Source organism: Schistocerca cancellata, chromosome 7 (assembly GCF_023864275.1).
Source record: "Schistocerca cancellata isolate TAMUIC-IGC-003103 chromosome 7, iqSchCanc2.1, whole genome shotgun sequence".
Taxonomy (NCBI): Eukaryota; Metazoa; Arthropoda; class Insecta; order Orthoptera; family Acrididae; genus Schistocerca; species Schistocerca cancellata.
The window spans coordinates 183978022-183994357 of NC_064632.1; the positions used below are offsets into that span (position 1 = coordinate 183978022).

A 16336-nucleotide genomic window follows, 5' to 3' on the forward strand; every position below is an offset into this window, starting at 1 on the left:
CGAAAGGGTTTACTGTGGACAACTCTTGACCATCAGACTGAGAAACAACTAGGAACTTTGGCACTGACTGAAGAATGGTCCATGGCTGAGACTCATCTGGTTTTGTCTTGTGGGAAGTAGTAGAAGAAATCATTATGAAAGTATCCCCATGATTACCAGCACCTCCGATGGCATTCTCCTTCCTAGTGGGGGGCCCTCTGAGGGCACTCCCACCTTAGGTGATTGTCCACACTTCAGGTCACCCCTCCTGAGAAAGGGATAGAGGGACCAATCGGCATGTTCGCAAGGTACTAGCTCAGGTAATCACCCCTCCGGGGATTTACGCATTATCCCATCACCAGCTATGTGTGGGAACACGTGGGTTGGCCTCCAGACATGCGCAGGAAAGAGAGAAATGGAGGAACAAAGAAAAGGAAAGAAGAGAAGATTTCTCAATCACCACAGCAGAGAAGAAGGTAAAGAGAAGAATCAAGGAAAAGATAAGAACAAAGGAAGGACAGAGACTTTCCATTAGAGAGATAAAAGAAAAGAAACCGGATCATACATTCACAAGCGTCCGTCTCCGGACCTAGGAGCAAAACATACTCCCAAAGAGGGAGAAGGGGAAAGGAAGGGGGCAGGGGTGGGGGGAAGCATTGGGGACAGGGATGGATGTGGAAAGGGAAGGTATGCACTAGCTCGGGGCCCCATGCTCGACACAAAAGTATCCGCAAAAGAGTTGTGGGCTCCCTGGGAAGGCACAGTGGAGAGTTAATACCCAACAGTAAGGTGTCCTCCCCAAACAGCACACACTTTCGTAAAATTTGGAAACTGGAGGTCAAACCCAAAGTGGGAACCACAATTTAAAAAGCCAAGAAAGGTGTGAGAGAAAGTGTTAAAAAAGCAAAGAGTGAAAATCTTTGAATAAAATCTGTTTCCAGGTGAGGCTTTTGAATGACACCAAACTAAATCAAATGAAAAAACACAACCTCTAATAGCTCTATGAAAGTATTTTTCATTTTATTATAGTGCATTCGCACGTGGCATCATCATAAATACAAGAGTACACAAGTGAGGTATGGAAATAATGTTATCTACCACTAAATATTACATAACATAGAACAAAACATTATTATATTACTGCACTTACCTCTCCAACCATCATCCATGCCTCTGCCACCATCAAATCCTCCTCCAAAACCAGGGCCATTGCCCCAGTCTCCTCTGCCACCACGGGCACCCCAACTACTTCCACCACCCATTCCTCCTCCTCCCCCTCGGGGTCCGTCCATTCCACGGCCACCAGGTCCTCCACGGCTCAATCCTACATCACCCTTTGGCAATGCTTTTTTCACATCTATGTGTTTTCCATTAATCTGGTGATTTCTTGAAACTGAAAAGCCATAAGATTAACAGAAATTTAGAGTGACTATTGTGTAAAATGTGCAGCGTGTTATTTAATGGCAAATGGTCTGTTCCAAGAGGCAACATTTGGAGGACAGAGGAGGGAGGGGAGGGGAGGGGAGGAGGGAGAGAGAGAGGGAGAGAGAGAGAGATATAGAGAGATAGAGAGAGGGAGGGGGGGGGGGGGCACTGGCTGTGAGTACACATACACAGACACTTTCCAAACATTGGTGAGCCAGTTTCTTCATGCTTAATAGAATTTGTAATCTACAATTTGATATTTCCAACACCATTATAATATACAAAAGATTAGTTTGTAAGTTTATTGGATTTGTTCATTGACTTCACATATGGTCAGAACTTCCTAGTATTTTCTTATAGATCTTTACCCAAAGAACCGATTGGAAATTATTGCCCTTTTTGAAGACACACTAATTTTTTCTCACTATTAGTTTTCTTGTACTCTTCATGAATATAGCAACCTCAGTTACCACAATATTCTGATAGTGCCATTAAGTCCTTTTGAGAGTATATGTCTACACTCATTTACGGCGTAATTAATGAAATATGCTGCAAGTCATTTGAGTTTCCTTTATGGCAGCTTGCTTCTACTTTACAGAGTATTTTTAATGGTATAATGCAATCTTTTTGGTAAAGTCCTCACACAGACAAAAAGTAAAACAGTATTTTCATGATGAAGTATGTAGTGCCTCAAGAATTTCAGTGTAAATTCTCTAGAGACACTCAGCTTTCCACTGTCTGTGACACCCGATATTTTAAGTACAAGGGTGAGAGAGTGGGGATGGGTCTAATTATAATTGTATTCTAATGGTCCAAAACGTGGTTGACTCTTTAGAGTTGAACGCTTGTGTGAAATTTGTGAAGTTTTTTATTGTGGAGCTGAAAATATAACAGCTGACCAAAAGTATCCTGAGAGCACAGAATCAGTCTATTTTGAAATTCCCTTAACCAGCTAGAGTCTTCGGAGAAGAGTGTGAAGATCGACACAGCCGTCTGACCCGAGAAGAAGATAGGCTGCACACAACATGTGAGTCAACTGCAAGAGACGGGCGAATCTTGCACCTTAGTACCACACTGTCTCTTTTGTTGTCAGAAGACCATTAGAAGTATTAAAATTTCTACAATTAAATGGTCAAAAATTTCCCCAAAATTCTTAAGGATGTTTTTCAAAATTATTAAAAAGTTAGGTGTGTGTGTGTGTGTGATTTGGAAGGGGGGGGGGGGGAGAAGAAGGTGATGGTAATAATAAAAGACTACCTTGGGAAACACTTCTTTTGTATGAATAATCTGGCAGGACAGTACTGACTCAGTTTACTTAGTTGTCCTGATGACCAATAGATGTATGAGTAGCTTTGTGGATGACATTCATAATCTAATGACCAATCCCTGAATACTACATTCAAATACACCCAGTTAACTGAACATACAGTTCATTTGACAGATTTCTTACAGGCACTGCTTATGTCTTCAGGTGTAGACAGATTAAGACTGTGTAACATGTTTCACTGTAAGTGAGTGTGCAAGACTTCGTTAACATGCAGCAGTAATAGGCAGCTTGCCCACCAGTTTTCATATTGTGTAAAGTTGAAGTTAAGTTATTTGATGGCAAATGGTCTGTTTCAAGAGACAATATTTGGAGGAAATTGGTGCCTTTACCAATTTTGATGTCAAGCAATGCAGACACACATGCTAATGAGCAAAGGAAAAGGATGAAATTGTAGTCAATAAATTGAGTGTGAAGTGGAGACCTTCAAGGAGGAGTATGTTGTACACACTTAATTGAGAGTTAATATAAGCATTTAATTGAAACATTTCTCCAATTCAGACTGTCATGTTAACAAGAACCATGTTCTTTTAATTAACTTTCGTAAGTATCTTAGTAGCCTAGTCACCTGCATCTGCCTGCAGGTGAGCGGACAGAACCCACACCCCATGGAGCAGAGTTGAAACCTCCCCCAATAGACAATTTTCCAGTGTAAGTAAGAACAGTGGGCATGTTGACCTATCAGTGATTAACTGTGGCTCTGATCTGGTTTGGAAGGTTTAAAATGACAACGAGATTCGCCAACAGCTTAAGCAAAGGAACAGGAGCTAGTCGACCACATAGTGTATCCTGCACTGCAGATTCTACAGCCTATCTAAAATCATCATTAGAAAGCTACATTATGTCAGTTCTTGACCGATATTGCCACTACCTTCAGTTCTCTCACAACAGAGGTAGTCTCTCAGCCAAGTAACATAGCGAAATAAATTTTTAAAGCTTGGTTTACATAGGCACAATGATTTTCCCTGTTTTAGATGTTCTATATCGACTTCAGTCCTTTACTTATTTGTTCTGCAATACTATGAGAGGCATTTTAAAAATTTTATGTTTCTACTGCAAGCACACTTTTCCAGGTCATTTACAAGACTGAGTTCCTTCAATAGGTTTTAAATCTGAGTAAAATTAATTTCAAACACACAATTTTGGCTGCTCATCAGATGATGCATTACGTGATTATCTACAATTCACAAGCCAGATTCCAAGATCCCTAACAATATTAGAGAAGGGCAGTTGCTACTTACCATATAGCAGAGATGCTAAGCCAATCAGCACAACAAAGATCATAATAATGTGTGGTTTCAGTTGCCTGAGACTGCAGTCTTGTGTGCAAATTGCATGCATGTGCATGTGTTTTTGACAAAGACCTTAATGGCTGAAAGCTATAATTGTGAGAATCTTTTTGTTGTGCCTATCTGCAACTCAGCATCTCCACTATGTAGGGAGTAGCAACTTTCCTTCCCTAATATAGTTACATTCCACCCTGGATTTTTCATTGTTTGATTCCAAGATATCTAGAGCATTTAATGCCTTCATCAGTTAATTTGCATTGTTTTCAGATAGTTGCCCCAACAGCAGCATTTTCCAAAGAAAAACTGGAAACCATCTCATGTGCAAAAAAGGCTAACGAATCAGGCTGAGCCAGCGTAATATAAATGAGTTGCAGCAGGTGTCCATAAGGTTGTCCACTAACCAGTCATTCACTTCAACTTTAGGTTTTCCATTATTATTTTTAAGGTGTGCACTATTCACATGAACCAGATTGTTTTAAAGGTTTGCACTGTCCACTTGAGCCAGCTAACTGAACGAAGATCCATTTCCATGTGAAAATGTTCTACCAACCAGGCCTCTGCAAAGAGGAATTTCAACAAAAGTAGTCCAGGCAGACATAACAGTAATTATACAGATACCTTTCACAGAAAATTGTATACTCCAAGAACCATTTCAAAAAGTTAGCTGCTGATACCTACAAATTCAATTCTTAGTTTTCAGCACAGTTTACCACAAATTGCATGAGTAATAAAAATCTGGTTGCTGCAACTATTCTAATTACAATCCAAAATGAATAAAAAAGTACTTACGACATATTTTGTCAACTGGATCATAATCGTCAAACTCTACAAAACCGAAGCCCCTCTTTTTCCTTGTTTCTTTATCGAGAACAATTGCACATGACACAATAGTGCCAAACTGTTGGAAATATTCACGGAGGTCATCTTCTTCCACCTCTTCTTTGAGGCCACCAACAAATAACTTTTTCACTGTGGCACCAGCTTCTGGCCTGCCAATTTCTGTGCGAGGAACTGCACGTTTTGGTTCCACCACACGTCCGTCCACTTTATGAGGCCGTGCAGCTTGTGCATCATCCACCATGTGTGCCCTTGAATATGTGATGAAACCAAAGCCACGGGACCTACAGGCAACAATATAATTATTGCATCTCCCAAATTCAAAGTAAGAAATTGAAAATGATAATCGAGCCTAAAGGAATAAACTGCAGGTGTAAGCTAAATAGGTTTGCTAATATAAGAGCAATATGTTTGAAGAACAGATCAATAAATGAAACACCAACCGTTATATCTTTACCTTATCTTCTGAATTTTCAAATCAACTTCAAAACACACACACACACACACACACACACACACACACACAGAGACACACAGAGAGAGAAAGGGGTCTGTAACCTGTGCCTTGACAACGAAATTAAAGAATTGACAATAATTACATATTATACATATCAAAGAGTGAACCTCCCACAAGCAGTTCAATAGTTTTGGGCAAACAAGGAGGTAATAAACTGAGGAGATAATAAAGGAATATAAAAATAAAAGCAAAAATAAAGGTATAGATGACAAACAGACGTAGCAGAAGACCTCTGCCCTCATTTTGGACCAGTTGCACATAAGGTAAAACTGACGTACACAAACCAAGTTTGGCATGCTATATATTCTGGACAGAGAGACTACTGTTACCCAGCCTAATTGCTCACTTTCTCTATTAGTCCCACTTTACATGGGGAATCATTTCTGCTACTACTCAAACACATGTACACAATGAACACTATTTTGCTTATTTGTTTATGTAAAAGCTCTTCCCTTCCTCTGTTACCAATCCCAAACAGAGTAACAGTCTTATAGCAGAGTGGAGTTCAGCAGCAGCTTATCGTCTGTACACAGGCTGTATACATTGTTAGTTCAGTGGCAGTCTTACAGGCTGAGCAGAAGTGAAGAGTGATTTTTATCTGTTTCTAGCAGTGCTATTTATTTTGTTGTAAGAGTTTGCATATTTGTTAACTGAGTGAGTTATGTAATTATGTAGTGTAATTTTCAGCTGCATTACTTGATATCAGCAGGCAGTGAACTACTGTCAGTGACAATGACGTCAGTAGTTCCTTGTAGCTTGGGTTCGCATTTTTTGTTTGTTTTTGTTTTTCCAAACAAGTTTGGTAGTGTAAATCCATTTCTAAAAGACAACAGGGTTCATTATCTAATTGTTAACTATTTTTTCATTTGAATTTTGGTAGTAGATTGAATAGGAAGTGTGCGTGCTGTGTGCCAACTGAGGAGTAGCTAGCTGCAGTTCGCAATCCGATGAAAATAATTTCACCCGTGGTCAGCCATTTGCAGGCTGCTGCTTCAGTGTGTTGTGCCATCAGAAAAGCTGACAGGGCACATCTCAAGTAGCAATTGTTTCACCCACAGTCTCTGCTGCAAAGACACCTAATAGCAAACCCAATTTGGAGGGGGCGGGGGTATTTGGGGACCAGCTGCCTAGCCTTGCCGGTTCACTCTGTTAGTGGGCCAAGTGGCCACTACCCCAACAGGGTCAAAGCAGCCGCATGGGGGACAGGGTTTGCTAGTTACAGAAATATCATCCAGGGCTGGAAAGAACTCTTAATCTGGGTGGAGGCCACATCAGAGATATGGAGAAATCCATACTTGCAACTATCCAGGGTGCAGGCCACAGTCATCTGCAAGTCATGCCTAATCTTGGCACCAATGACATGTTGGATTCTGAGCCTACCTGCAGTTCAAGAGTGATGGCGGAAGTGAAAGCTGGTGGTCTCACTCACTTTGTGAAAGATTATAGTTTGCAGTATGGTGTCCAGAACTGATCACGATTCTGTTTGAAGCCTACTGGAGGGTCCAACCAGAAGCTCCACAGATTCTATGACCTCCAAGGTTGCAGATCTCTGGCCCTGCATTATGGTTTTTTTTTTGTTATGGTTTTAGGGCGCAAAACTGCTAAGGTCATTAGCGCCCGGTCTGTGACTTAGGAAACAGTAAAAAAAGGAAAACTGAAACTAGCAGCAATGGGAACGAAAGTCATAAAATTGGAGAAACTAAAAGCAGAAGGAAGGCTTAAAAATTCACTACAGAAGGGGGTTGGTTGTCCCAAAAAAAACTTCAAATGGCTGACGACATTTCACTGGCACGAATGAACTCTACAACGCGATCGGCCGATCGCGTGTCATCTGCTAAAATTGACGATATATCAGGCGACAGCTGTAGACGGGCGCGTAACGGAGTAAAATAGGGGCACTCAATTAAAAGGTGTCTTACCGTCCACAACTGAGAGCAGTGGGGACAGAGTGGGAGAGGATCGCCGCTTAAAAGATGTCTATGGCTAAAAAGACAGTGCCCTATCCGGAGTCTAGTTAAAATTACCTCCTCCCGACGACGCGTTTGGGAGGAAGAGGTCCAAGCACAAGGAAGAGTTTTCACGTCCCGCAATTTATTTTGGGGAAGTGTCGACCAGTGCGCGTGCCATAAATGAACAACACGACGACATAAAACTCTCCGTAGATCGGCGACGAGAATCGATGGAATAGCTGGCCGAAGAAGAGACTGCAGCCTTGGCTGCAATATCAGCCGCCTCATTTCCGCAGATACCAACGTGTCCCGGGAGCCAGAGGAACGCCACCGAGACGCCCCCCAGGTGGAGCAAGCGCAAACAGTCCTGAATCCGGTGGACCAGAGGGTGCACAGGGTAAAGAGCTTGGAGACTGAGGAGACAGCTGAGAGAATCGGAGCAGATAACGTACTGTATCCGCTGATGGCGGCGGATGTAGTGGACAGCCCGGAGAACAGCGTAAAGCTCTGCAGTATAGACCGAACACTGGTCAGGAAGCCGAAAGTGATTTGGGGTGTCGCCAACAACATAGGCACTCCCTACACCTAACGATGTTTTCGAGCCATCGGTGTAAATAAATGTGGCTTCCGTCATTTGTGCACATAGAGCAGCAACTGCTTGACGATAAACAAGTGAAGGGGTACCATCCTTGGGAAATCGACAAAGGTCACGGAGCAGGCAGATCCGGGGACGGAGCCAAGGCGGTGCTGTACCCCAAGTTGTCAAGAAGGTTTTTGGAAAGCGGAAGGAAAGAGAATGGAGCAGTTGACGGAAGCGGACTCCCGGTGGTAGTAGGGAGGAGGGGCGGCCTGCATACCCTACATCAAAGGAGGCATCGAAAAATATGTCATGGGCTGGATTAGCAGGAATGGAAGACAGATGGCTGGCATAACGGCTCAGAAGGACTGCTCGCCGATTGGACAGCGGAGGTTCAGCAGTCTCAGCATAAAGGCTTTCCACAGGGCTGGTGTAAAAAGCTCCAGACACTAAACGTAATCCACGGTGGTGGATAGAGTCGAGACGCCGAAGAATAGACGGCCGAGCAGAGGAGTAGACTATGCTTCCATAGTCCAATTTCGAGCGCACTAAGGCGCGATAGAGGCGGAGAAGGACCACTCGGTCCGCTCCCCAGGAGGTACCATTCAGGACACGGAGGGTGTTGAGGGATCGCAGACAGTGAGCCGAAAGATACGAAATGTGGGAGGACCAGCATAGTTTTCTGTCAAACATAAGACCCAAGAATTTAGCGACGTCTGAAAACTGAAGGTTGACAGGTTCTAGATGTAAGGAGGGTGGAAGAAACTCCTTACGTCGCCAAAAATTAACACAAACGGTCTTACTGGGTGAGAAAAACGGAAGCCGGTTTCGATGCTCCAAGAGTGGAGGCGATCGAGACAGCCTTGAAGACGTCATTCAAGACGGCTGGTCCGTTGAGAGCTGTAGTAGATCGCAAAATCGTCCACAAAGAGGGAGCCCGAGACATCAGGAAGGAGACAATCCATAATTGGATTGATGCCAGTGGCAAACAGTACAACACTCAGCACGGAGCCCTCGGGTACCCCGTTTTCTTGGGAGAAAGTACGGGAGAGAGTAGTGTTCACCCGCACCCTAAATGTGCGCTCTGCCATAAATTCGCGAAGAAAAATGGGCAGCCGACCTCGAAAGCCCCAAGAGAACAGTGTGCGGAGGATACCTGTCCTCCAACAGGTATCGTATGCTCTCTCCAGATCAAAAAATATTGCTACTGTTTGGCGTTTCCGGAGAAACTTATTCACGATTTAAATGGAGAGAGCAACAAGATGGTCAACGGCAGAACGATGCTTTCGGAATCCGCATTGGGCAGGTGTTAAAAGACTGCGGGACTCCAGCCACCACGCTAGACGGTAATTCACCATACGCTCCAAAACCTTACAGACACTACTCTTGAGAGAACTGGGGCGATAGCTGGAGGGGAGATGTTTGTCCTTTCCAGGTTTCGGAACGGGAACGACGATAGCTTCCGCCATCGTCTGGAAAAGTACTGTCGGTCCAAATTCGATTATAAAGGCGAAGGAGGTAATGCAGACTATGGGTTGATAAATGCAGCAACATTTGGACGTGGATACCATCCGGTCCTGGGGCGGAGGAGTGAGAAGAAGAGAGTGCATGTTGGAGTTCCCGCATGGAGAAAACAGTATTATAGCTTTCGCGATTTTGAGAGGAGAAAGCAAGAGGTCGCACTTCCGCTGCACGTTTCTTCGGGAGAAACGCTGGCGGGTAATTGAAGAGCTCGAAATCTCAGCAAAGTGCTGACCCAACGAGTTAGAAATTGAGACTGAGTCCACGAATGTATCACGCGCGACAGTGAGCCCAGAGACCGGTGAGAAACTAGGCGCGCCTGAGAACCGTCGAAGCCGACTCCAAGCTTCCGAGGAGGGAGTGAAGGTGTTAAATGAGCTAATAAAGAATTTCCAGCTTGCCTTCTTGCTATCGCGGATGACGCGAAGGCATCGCGCACGGAACTGCTTATAGCAGATACAGTTGGCCAAAGGAGGATGGTGGCGGAAAACACGGAGAGCACGTCGCCGCTCACTTATTGCATCATGGCATGCCTCATTCCACCAAGGAACTGGGGGGAGGGGGGGGGGGGGGGGGGCGCCGGGCAATTCGGAGGTGCGTGGTATAGAATGTTCCGCAGCCGTAAGAATAACGTCGGTAATATGTGTGATCTCATCGTCGACGCTAGGAAAGTGACGGTCATCGAATGTCGCTAGAGACGAGAAAAGTGTCCAATCAGCTTGGGCAAACTTCCATTGTCGCGGGCGCATGGATGGCAGTTGAGGCTGCAGTCTAAGGACACATGGAAAGTGGTCACTCGAGTGTGTATCATCAAGGGCGAACCATTCAAAGCGCCGAGCTAGCGGAACAGTTCCGACTGCAAGTTCCAAATGAGATAAATTTGGCGTGGAGGCAGATAAAAATGTAGGGATCCCAGTGTTGAGGCAAACTAGATCCGCTTGGTGGAAGACGTCTAGCAATAGTGAGCCACGTGGACAAGGATGTGGAGATCCCCAAAGCGGGTGGTGGGCATTGAAGTCCCCAACCAGCAAATAGGGGGGTGGAAGCTGACCAAGAAGATGGAGATAAGCTCGTGCCATTGGTGTGGACGATGGAATGTATACAGTACACAGAGAGAACATGTATCTGGAAAGGGAAAGACGGACGGCGACAGCTTGGAAGGAAGTGTTTAAGGGGATTGGGTGATAATGGAGAGTATCATGGAGAAGAATCATGAGTCCTCCATGGGCTGTTTTTTTTTGTGATTTTAGGGCGCACAACTTCAATGGTCATTAGCGCCCTGACTACTCTAAGAATGCACCGCGAGGCACAAGTTGACAACAACAACTAAAAGGGAAAACACGATAAAAGACAGACTGACAGGCATAGGATTAAAAAACATCATCATCAAATGTCCTTAGCGAGGTTTGTCAAATTGATAAAACGAAGAACACGAGCAGCTGCTCGTGGGTCATCCGCTAAAATGGCATCGGAAGTATTAGGCAGGTTAAGATCGAGGCGCAGTGTGTTAAGATCTGGACAGGACATTAAAATGTGTCTAACCGTCAGCAAGTGCCCACATGGGCAGAACGGCGCCGGCACAGCCGTCAGCAGATGGCGATGGCTGAACCGGCAGTGTCCAATTCTTAACCGGGCTAAAACGACCTCCTCCCGCCGAGAAGGGCGTGAGGAGGACGTCCAAGCCACGGGAAGAGGTTTTAAGGCCCGAAGCTTGTTGTCGGTAAGTGCAGCCAATCGGCATACCACAGCGATAAGATGCGCCGACAAATGACCCTGCTAAAATCGGACGAAGGGACACAACAAGAAGCTGTCCGAGGCTGGAGGACCGCAGCCTTGGCCGCAGCATCTGCAGCTTCGTTCCCAGGGATACCGACATGGCCAGGAACCCACATAAAGCTAACCGGAGAACCGACACCCACCGGCTGCTGAAGAGAGCGTTGGATCCGGTGTACGAAAGGGTGAACCGGGTACGGATCACTGAGGCTCTGGATGGGGCTCAGGGAATCTGAGCAGATGACAAGCAGAATGTCGGTGGCGGCAGATGTAAAGAACAGCCTGGTAGAGGGCAAAGAGCTCAGCTGTGAAGACCGAACAATGGCCATGGAGCCGGTATTTGAAACTTTGTGCCCCGACAATAAAGGAACACCCGACCCCGTCATTGGTCTTAGAGCCATCTGTATAAATGAAAGTCATGTTGTTGAACTTCGAACGAAGTTCCAAAAAACGGGAGTGGTAGACCGAACCGGGGGTGACCTCTTTTGGGAGCGAGCTGAGGTCAAGGTGAACGCGGACCTGAGCCTGGAGCCAAGGTGGCGTGCGGCTCTCGCCCACTCGAAAGGTTGCAGGGAGTGAAAAATTAAGGTGTTGAAGGAGGCGACGAAAGCGAACTCCAGGGGGTAGCAGGGCAGAGACATACAACCCGTATTGACGGTCGAGAGAGTCGTCAAAAAAGGAACGATAAGACGGATGGTCGGGCATTGACAGTAGCCGACAGGCATACCGACAAAGCAGTATATCGCGCCGGTAGTTGAGTGGCAATTCGCCAGCGTCAGCATGAAGACTCTACGGGACTGGTATAAAATGCTCCGATCGCAAGTCGTAAACCCCGATGTTGTATGGAGTTGAGGCGGCGTAAGATGGATGGCCGTGCAGAGGAGTATACGAAGCTCCCATAATCCAGCTTGGAGCGGACGATCGACCGATATAGACGAAGTAGGACGGTTCGATCCGCTCCCCACGACATACCACTGAGAACACGGAGGACAATTAAAGAACGGGTACAACGGGCGGCCAAATATGACACATGTGGAGACCAGCTAAGTTTCCTGTCAAAGGTAAGGCCTAAAAATTTGGTTGTCTCCACGATTGGAAGAGCAACAGGACCGAGTCGTAAGGACGGTGGGAGAAACTCTTTGTAGCGCCAGAAGTTAATACAGACCGTCTTCTCAGCAGAAAAACGGAAGCCATTGGCGACACTCCAGGAGTAAAGACGGTCAAGAGAACGCTGAAGACAGCGCTCCAGGACACGTGTACACTGCGCGCTGCAATAGATGGTAAAATCGTCCACAAAAAGGGAGCCTGATACATCAGCTGGGAGGCAATCCATTATTGGATTGATCGCGATGGCGAAGAGAGCGACGCTCAAAACTGAGCCCTGTGGCACCCCATTCTCCTGGCGAAAGGTGTCGGACAGGACAGAACCCACACGTACCCTGAACTGTCGATCCATTAAAAAGGAACGAATAAAAAGAGGGAGGCGACCGCGAAGGCCCCATGTATGCATGGTGCGGAGAATGCCCGCCCTCCAACAGGTGTCGTAAGCCTTCTCCAAATCAAAGAACACAGCCGCGGTCGGGCGCTTCCGCAAGAAGTTATTCATAATGAAGGTCGACAAGGTAACCAGATGGTCAACAGCAGAGCGGCGCCTACGAAATCCACATTGTACATTGGTAAGTAGGCGTCAAGACTCGAGCAGCCAAACCAATCGAGAGTTAACCATTCGCTCCATCACTTTACAGACACAGCTGGTAAGCGAGATAGGTCGATAACTGGAAGGCAAGTGCTTGTCCTTCCCCGGCTTAGGAATCGGGACAACAATAGACTCGCGCCAGCATGCGGGAACATGTCCCTCAATCCAGATGCGATTGTATGTACGAAGAAGAAAACCTTTACCCACAGGAGAAAGGTTCTTCAGCATCTGAATATGAATAGAATCAGGCCCTGGAGCGGAGGACCGTGATCGGCCAAGTGCGGTTTCGAGTTCCCGCATGGTGAATGGGGCATTATAACTTTCACAATTCGAGGAGCGGAAGTCAGGTGGCCTAGCCTCCTCTGCCTGTTTGCGGGGGAGGAAGGCAGGGTGGTAATGAGCAGAGCTCGAAACCTCTGCGAAAAAGCGGCCGAAGGCATTGGAGACAGCCTCAGGGGCCACAAGGACTTCATTCGCGACCTTCAAGCCAGAAACTGGGGAGTGGACCTTAGTGCCAGATAGCCGGCGCAGGCTACCCCAGACAACAGAAGAAGGAGTAAAACTGTTGAAGGTGCTTGTGAAAGCAGCCCAGCTGGCTTTCTTGCTTTCTTTAATAATACGACGACACTGACCACGTAATCGTTTATAATTGATACAATTCGCCACTGTAGGGTGGCGTTGAAATGTGCGCAAAGCACGTCGACGAGCACGTAAAGCGTCTCTACATGCTGCGGTCCACCAGGGGACCGGTACGCGACGTGGAGAAGAAGTAGTGTGAGGGATGGAATATTCAGCAGCAGCGAGAATGACTTCCGTGAGGTGTGCGACCTGACGATCGCAGCTTGTGAAGGTTTGATCCTGAAAGGTCGCCCTGGAAGAGAAGAGCCCCCAGTCTGCCTTGGAGATGGTCCAACTAGAGGAGCACGGAGAGGGAGTATGCTGCAGGAGATGGATAACACACGGGAAGTGGTCGCTCGAATATGTATCAGCAAGCGCATACCACTCAAACCGGCGTGCAAGTTGGGGAGTACATATAGAGAGGTCTAAATGGGAATAGGTGTGAGATGTGTCCGAAAGAAAAGTAGGGGCGCAAGTATTGAGGCAGACAAGATTGAGCTGGTTGAAAAGGTCTGCTAACAAGGAGCCCCTCGGGCAGGATGCTGGAGAGCCCCAAAGGGGATGGTGGGCATTGAAGTCTCCAGTTAACAAAAATGGTGCAGGTAGCTGAGCAATAAATTGCATCATGTCTGCCCTGGTAACGGCAGATGATGGAGTGTAAACGGTACAAAAGGAAAACGTAAAAGTGGGGAGAGTAATGCGGATGGCAACTGCCTGCAGGCCGGTGTGCAACGTGATGGGATCGTAGTAAATATCATCCCGGACCAGCAACATAACCCCTCCATGAGCTGGGATACCTACCACAGGGGGTAGGTCAAAACGCACAGAGGTGTAGTGTGCCAAGGCAATTTGATCGCATGGGCATAGCTTCGTTTCCTGGAGGGCTACGATGAGCGGACGATGCAAGCGGAGCAGCAACTTCAAGTCCTCTCGGTTGGAGCGAATGCTGCGAATATTCCAGTGAATAAGTGCCATCGTAAGAAAAGGAAGATGAGAGAAGGGGTCACCTCGAAGGCCGCTTAGGGCCTGGCTTCGAGCGAGCACTGCCGCCGCTATCAGTAGGCGGACAGTCATCGTCCATGGGGTCTATAGGGTCATCGGCCATCTCGGGAGGATGGCCGGGAGGGGGAGCTTCCTCCGCCGGTGAATGGCCAGATGTACGGCTACCAGCGGTGCGGCCAGGCGAAACGGATGACGGCCTGGGGCGGCAACCGCTGGGTGGCGCAGGAGAAGAAATGCGCCGTGGCGGAGAAGGAGAACTGTGCTTCCTATGCGCCTTTTTGGAAGGACGTTTGGTGGAAGTACCAGTCGAAGGCTGGGAGGTCGAGGGACGAAGGAAGTCTGCACGGGATGGTTCCTTCTTGAAGGCCCGTGCATCTGACTTCGGGGTCTTCGACTTAGCAGAAGCTGAGGAAGGGGCTGGTGTCTGTGGGGTGATGGGAGGAAGAGGAGACGTCGACCGCGCGATCTTAGCACTGGCCGAACGGACGACCGTGGTGCTGAAGGTCAGATCGCATGTCTGGGTTGCTACCTCCCGGGTAGTCCGAGGAGAGGCGAGGACAGTACTGTATTTCCCCGCTGGGAGCAGCGTGGGCTTCCTACTAGCCAATAGCTTGCGAGCAGCCGAGGTGGACACTGTCTCTTTGACCCGAATTTCTTGGATACAGCGTTCTTCCTTATAGACAGGACAGTCGCGGGAGGATGCGGCATGGTCACCCTGACAGTTCACACAACGAGGAGACGGAGGTGGACAGTCACCCTCATGGGCATCTCTGCCACAAGTGACACATTTAGCCGCATTGGAACAAGACTGTCGAGTGTGATTGAAACGCTGACACTGGTAGCAGCACGTAGGTGTCGGGACATAGGGGCGAACAGAAATAACCTCGTAGCCCGCCTTGATGCGCGATGGCAGCTTAACACTATCGAAGGTCAAGAAAAGTGTCCGGGTCGGTACAAGGTCATTGTTGACCTTTTTCATGACCCGATGGACAGCCGTCACGCCCTGCTCAGCGAGGAAAGATTGAAGCTCCTCGTCAGTCAATCCGTCGAGGGAGCTAGTATAGACTACACCGCGAGACGAATTCAAAGTTCGGTGGGCCTCCACCCGGACAGGGAACGTGTACAGGAGGGTGGCCCGAAGCAGTTTTTGTGCCTGAAAGGCATTCTCAGTTTCTAGTAATAAGGTACCGTTACGCAACCTGGTACAAGATTTGACAGATCCGGCTATGGCATCTACGCCCTTCTGAATAACGAAAGGGTTGACAGAGGAAAAATCCTTTCCGTCCTCAGATCGAGAAACTACGAGGAACTGTGGGGCAGGCGGTAGTACTTTTGTCACTGTTGGTTGGTCACGTTTCCGTTTTTGGGTCGAAGTCTAGAGAGATGGAGTAGAATCCATTGCGGAGGAATCCCCCATGATTGCCAGCATCTCCGATGGCGCGCTCCTTCCTTGTGGGGACCCTCTCAGAGGGCACTCCCGCCTTAGGTGAATGTTTACACCTCAGGTCACACCTCCCGAGAAACAGACGGAGGGACCAATTGGCATGGTCAGAAGGTGTCAGCTCAGGCAATCACCCCTCTCCGGGCCTGGCCTTTACCAGGGGGTACGCGCGTGCCTTACATGTCTACCCAGGGCGGGGACTTACGCGTTACCCCGACACCGGCTACGCGTGCGAACGCGTGGGTCGGCCTTCAGGCACGCACAGGGAGGAAGGAAGAAGAGGAAAAAGAAGAGAGAGGGAGAAAGAGGACAGACTGTCTCAAACGCCGAGGCGGAGACCAGAGAAGGCAAGGAGAAGAAGGCAATGAGAAGGCAAGGAGAAGAAGGC

At 47.5% G+C, this 16336-nt stretch overlaps 1 protein-coding gene across 2 annotated transcripts in view; it reads right to left on the minus strand.

The window, feature by feature from the left end:
- Nucleotides 1-16336, minus strand: part of LOC126092100 (heterogeneous nuclear ribonucleoprotein A1, A2/B1 homolog) — a 58205-nt gene that overhangs the window by 20788 nt on the left and 21081 nt on the right. For both annotated transcript variants that reach the window (XM_049907526.1, XM_049907525.1), the window contains exons 3-4: nt 4807-5138; nt 1130-1372 (exon numbers count right to left, since the gene is read on the minus strand). In XM_049907526.1, the coding sequence (XP_049763483.1) occupies nt 1130-1372; nt 4807-5138 (575 nt within the window). The remainder of the gene's footprint in view (nt 1-1129; nt 1373-4806; nt 5139-16336) is intronic.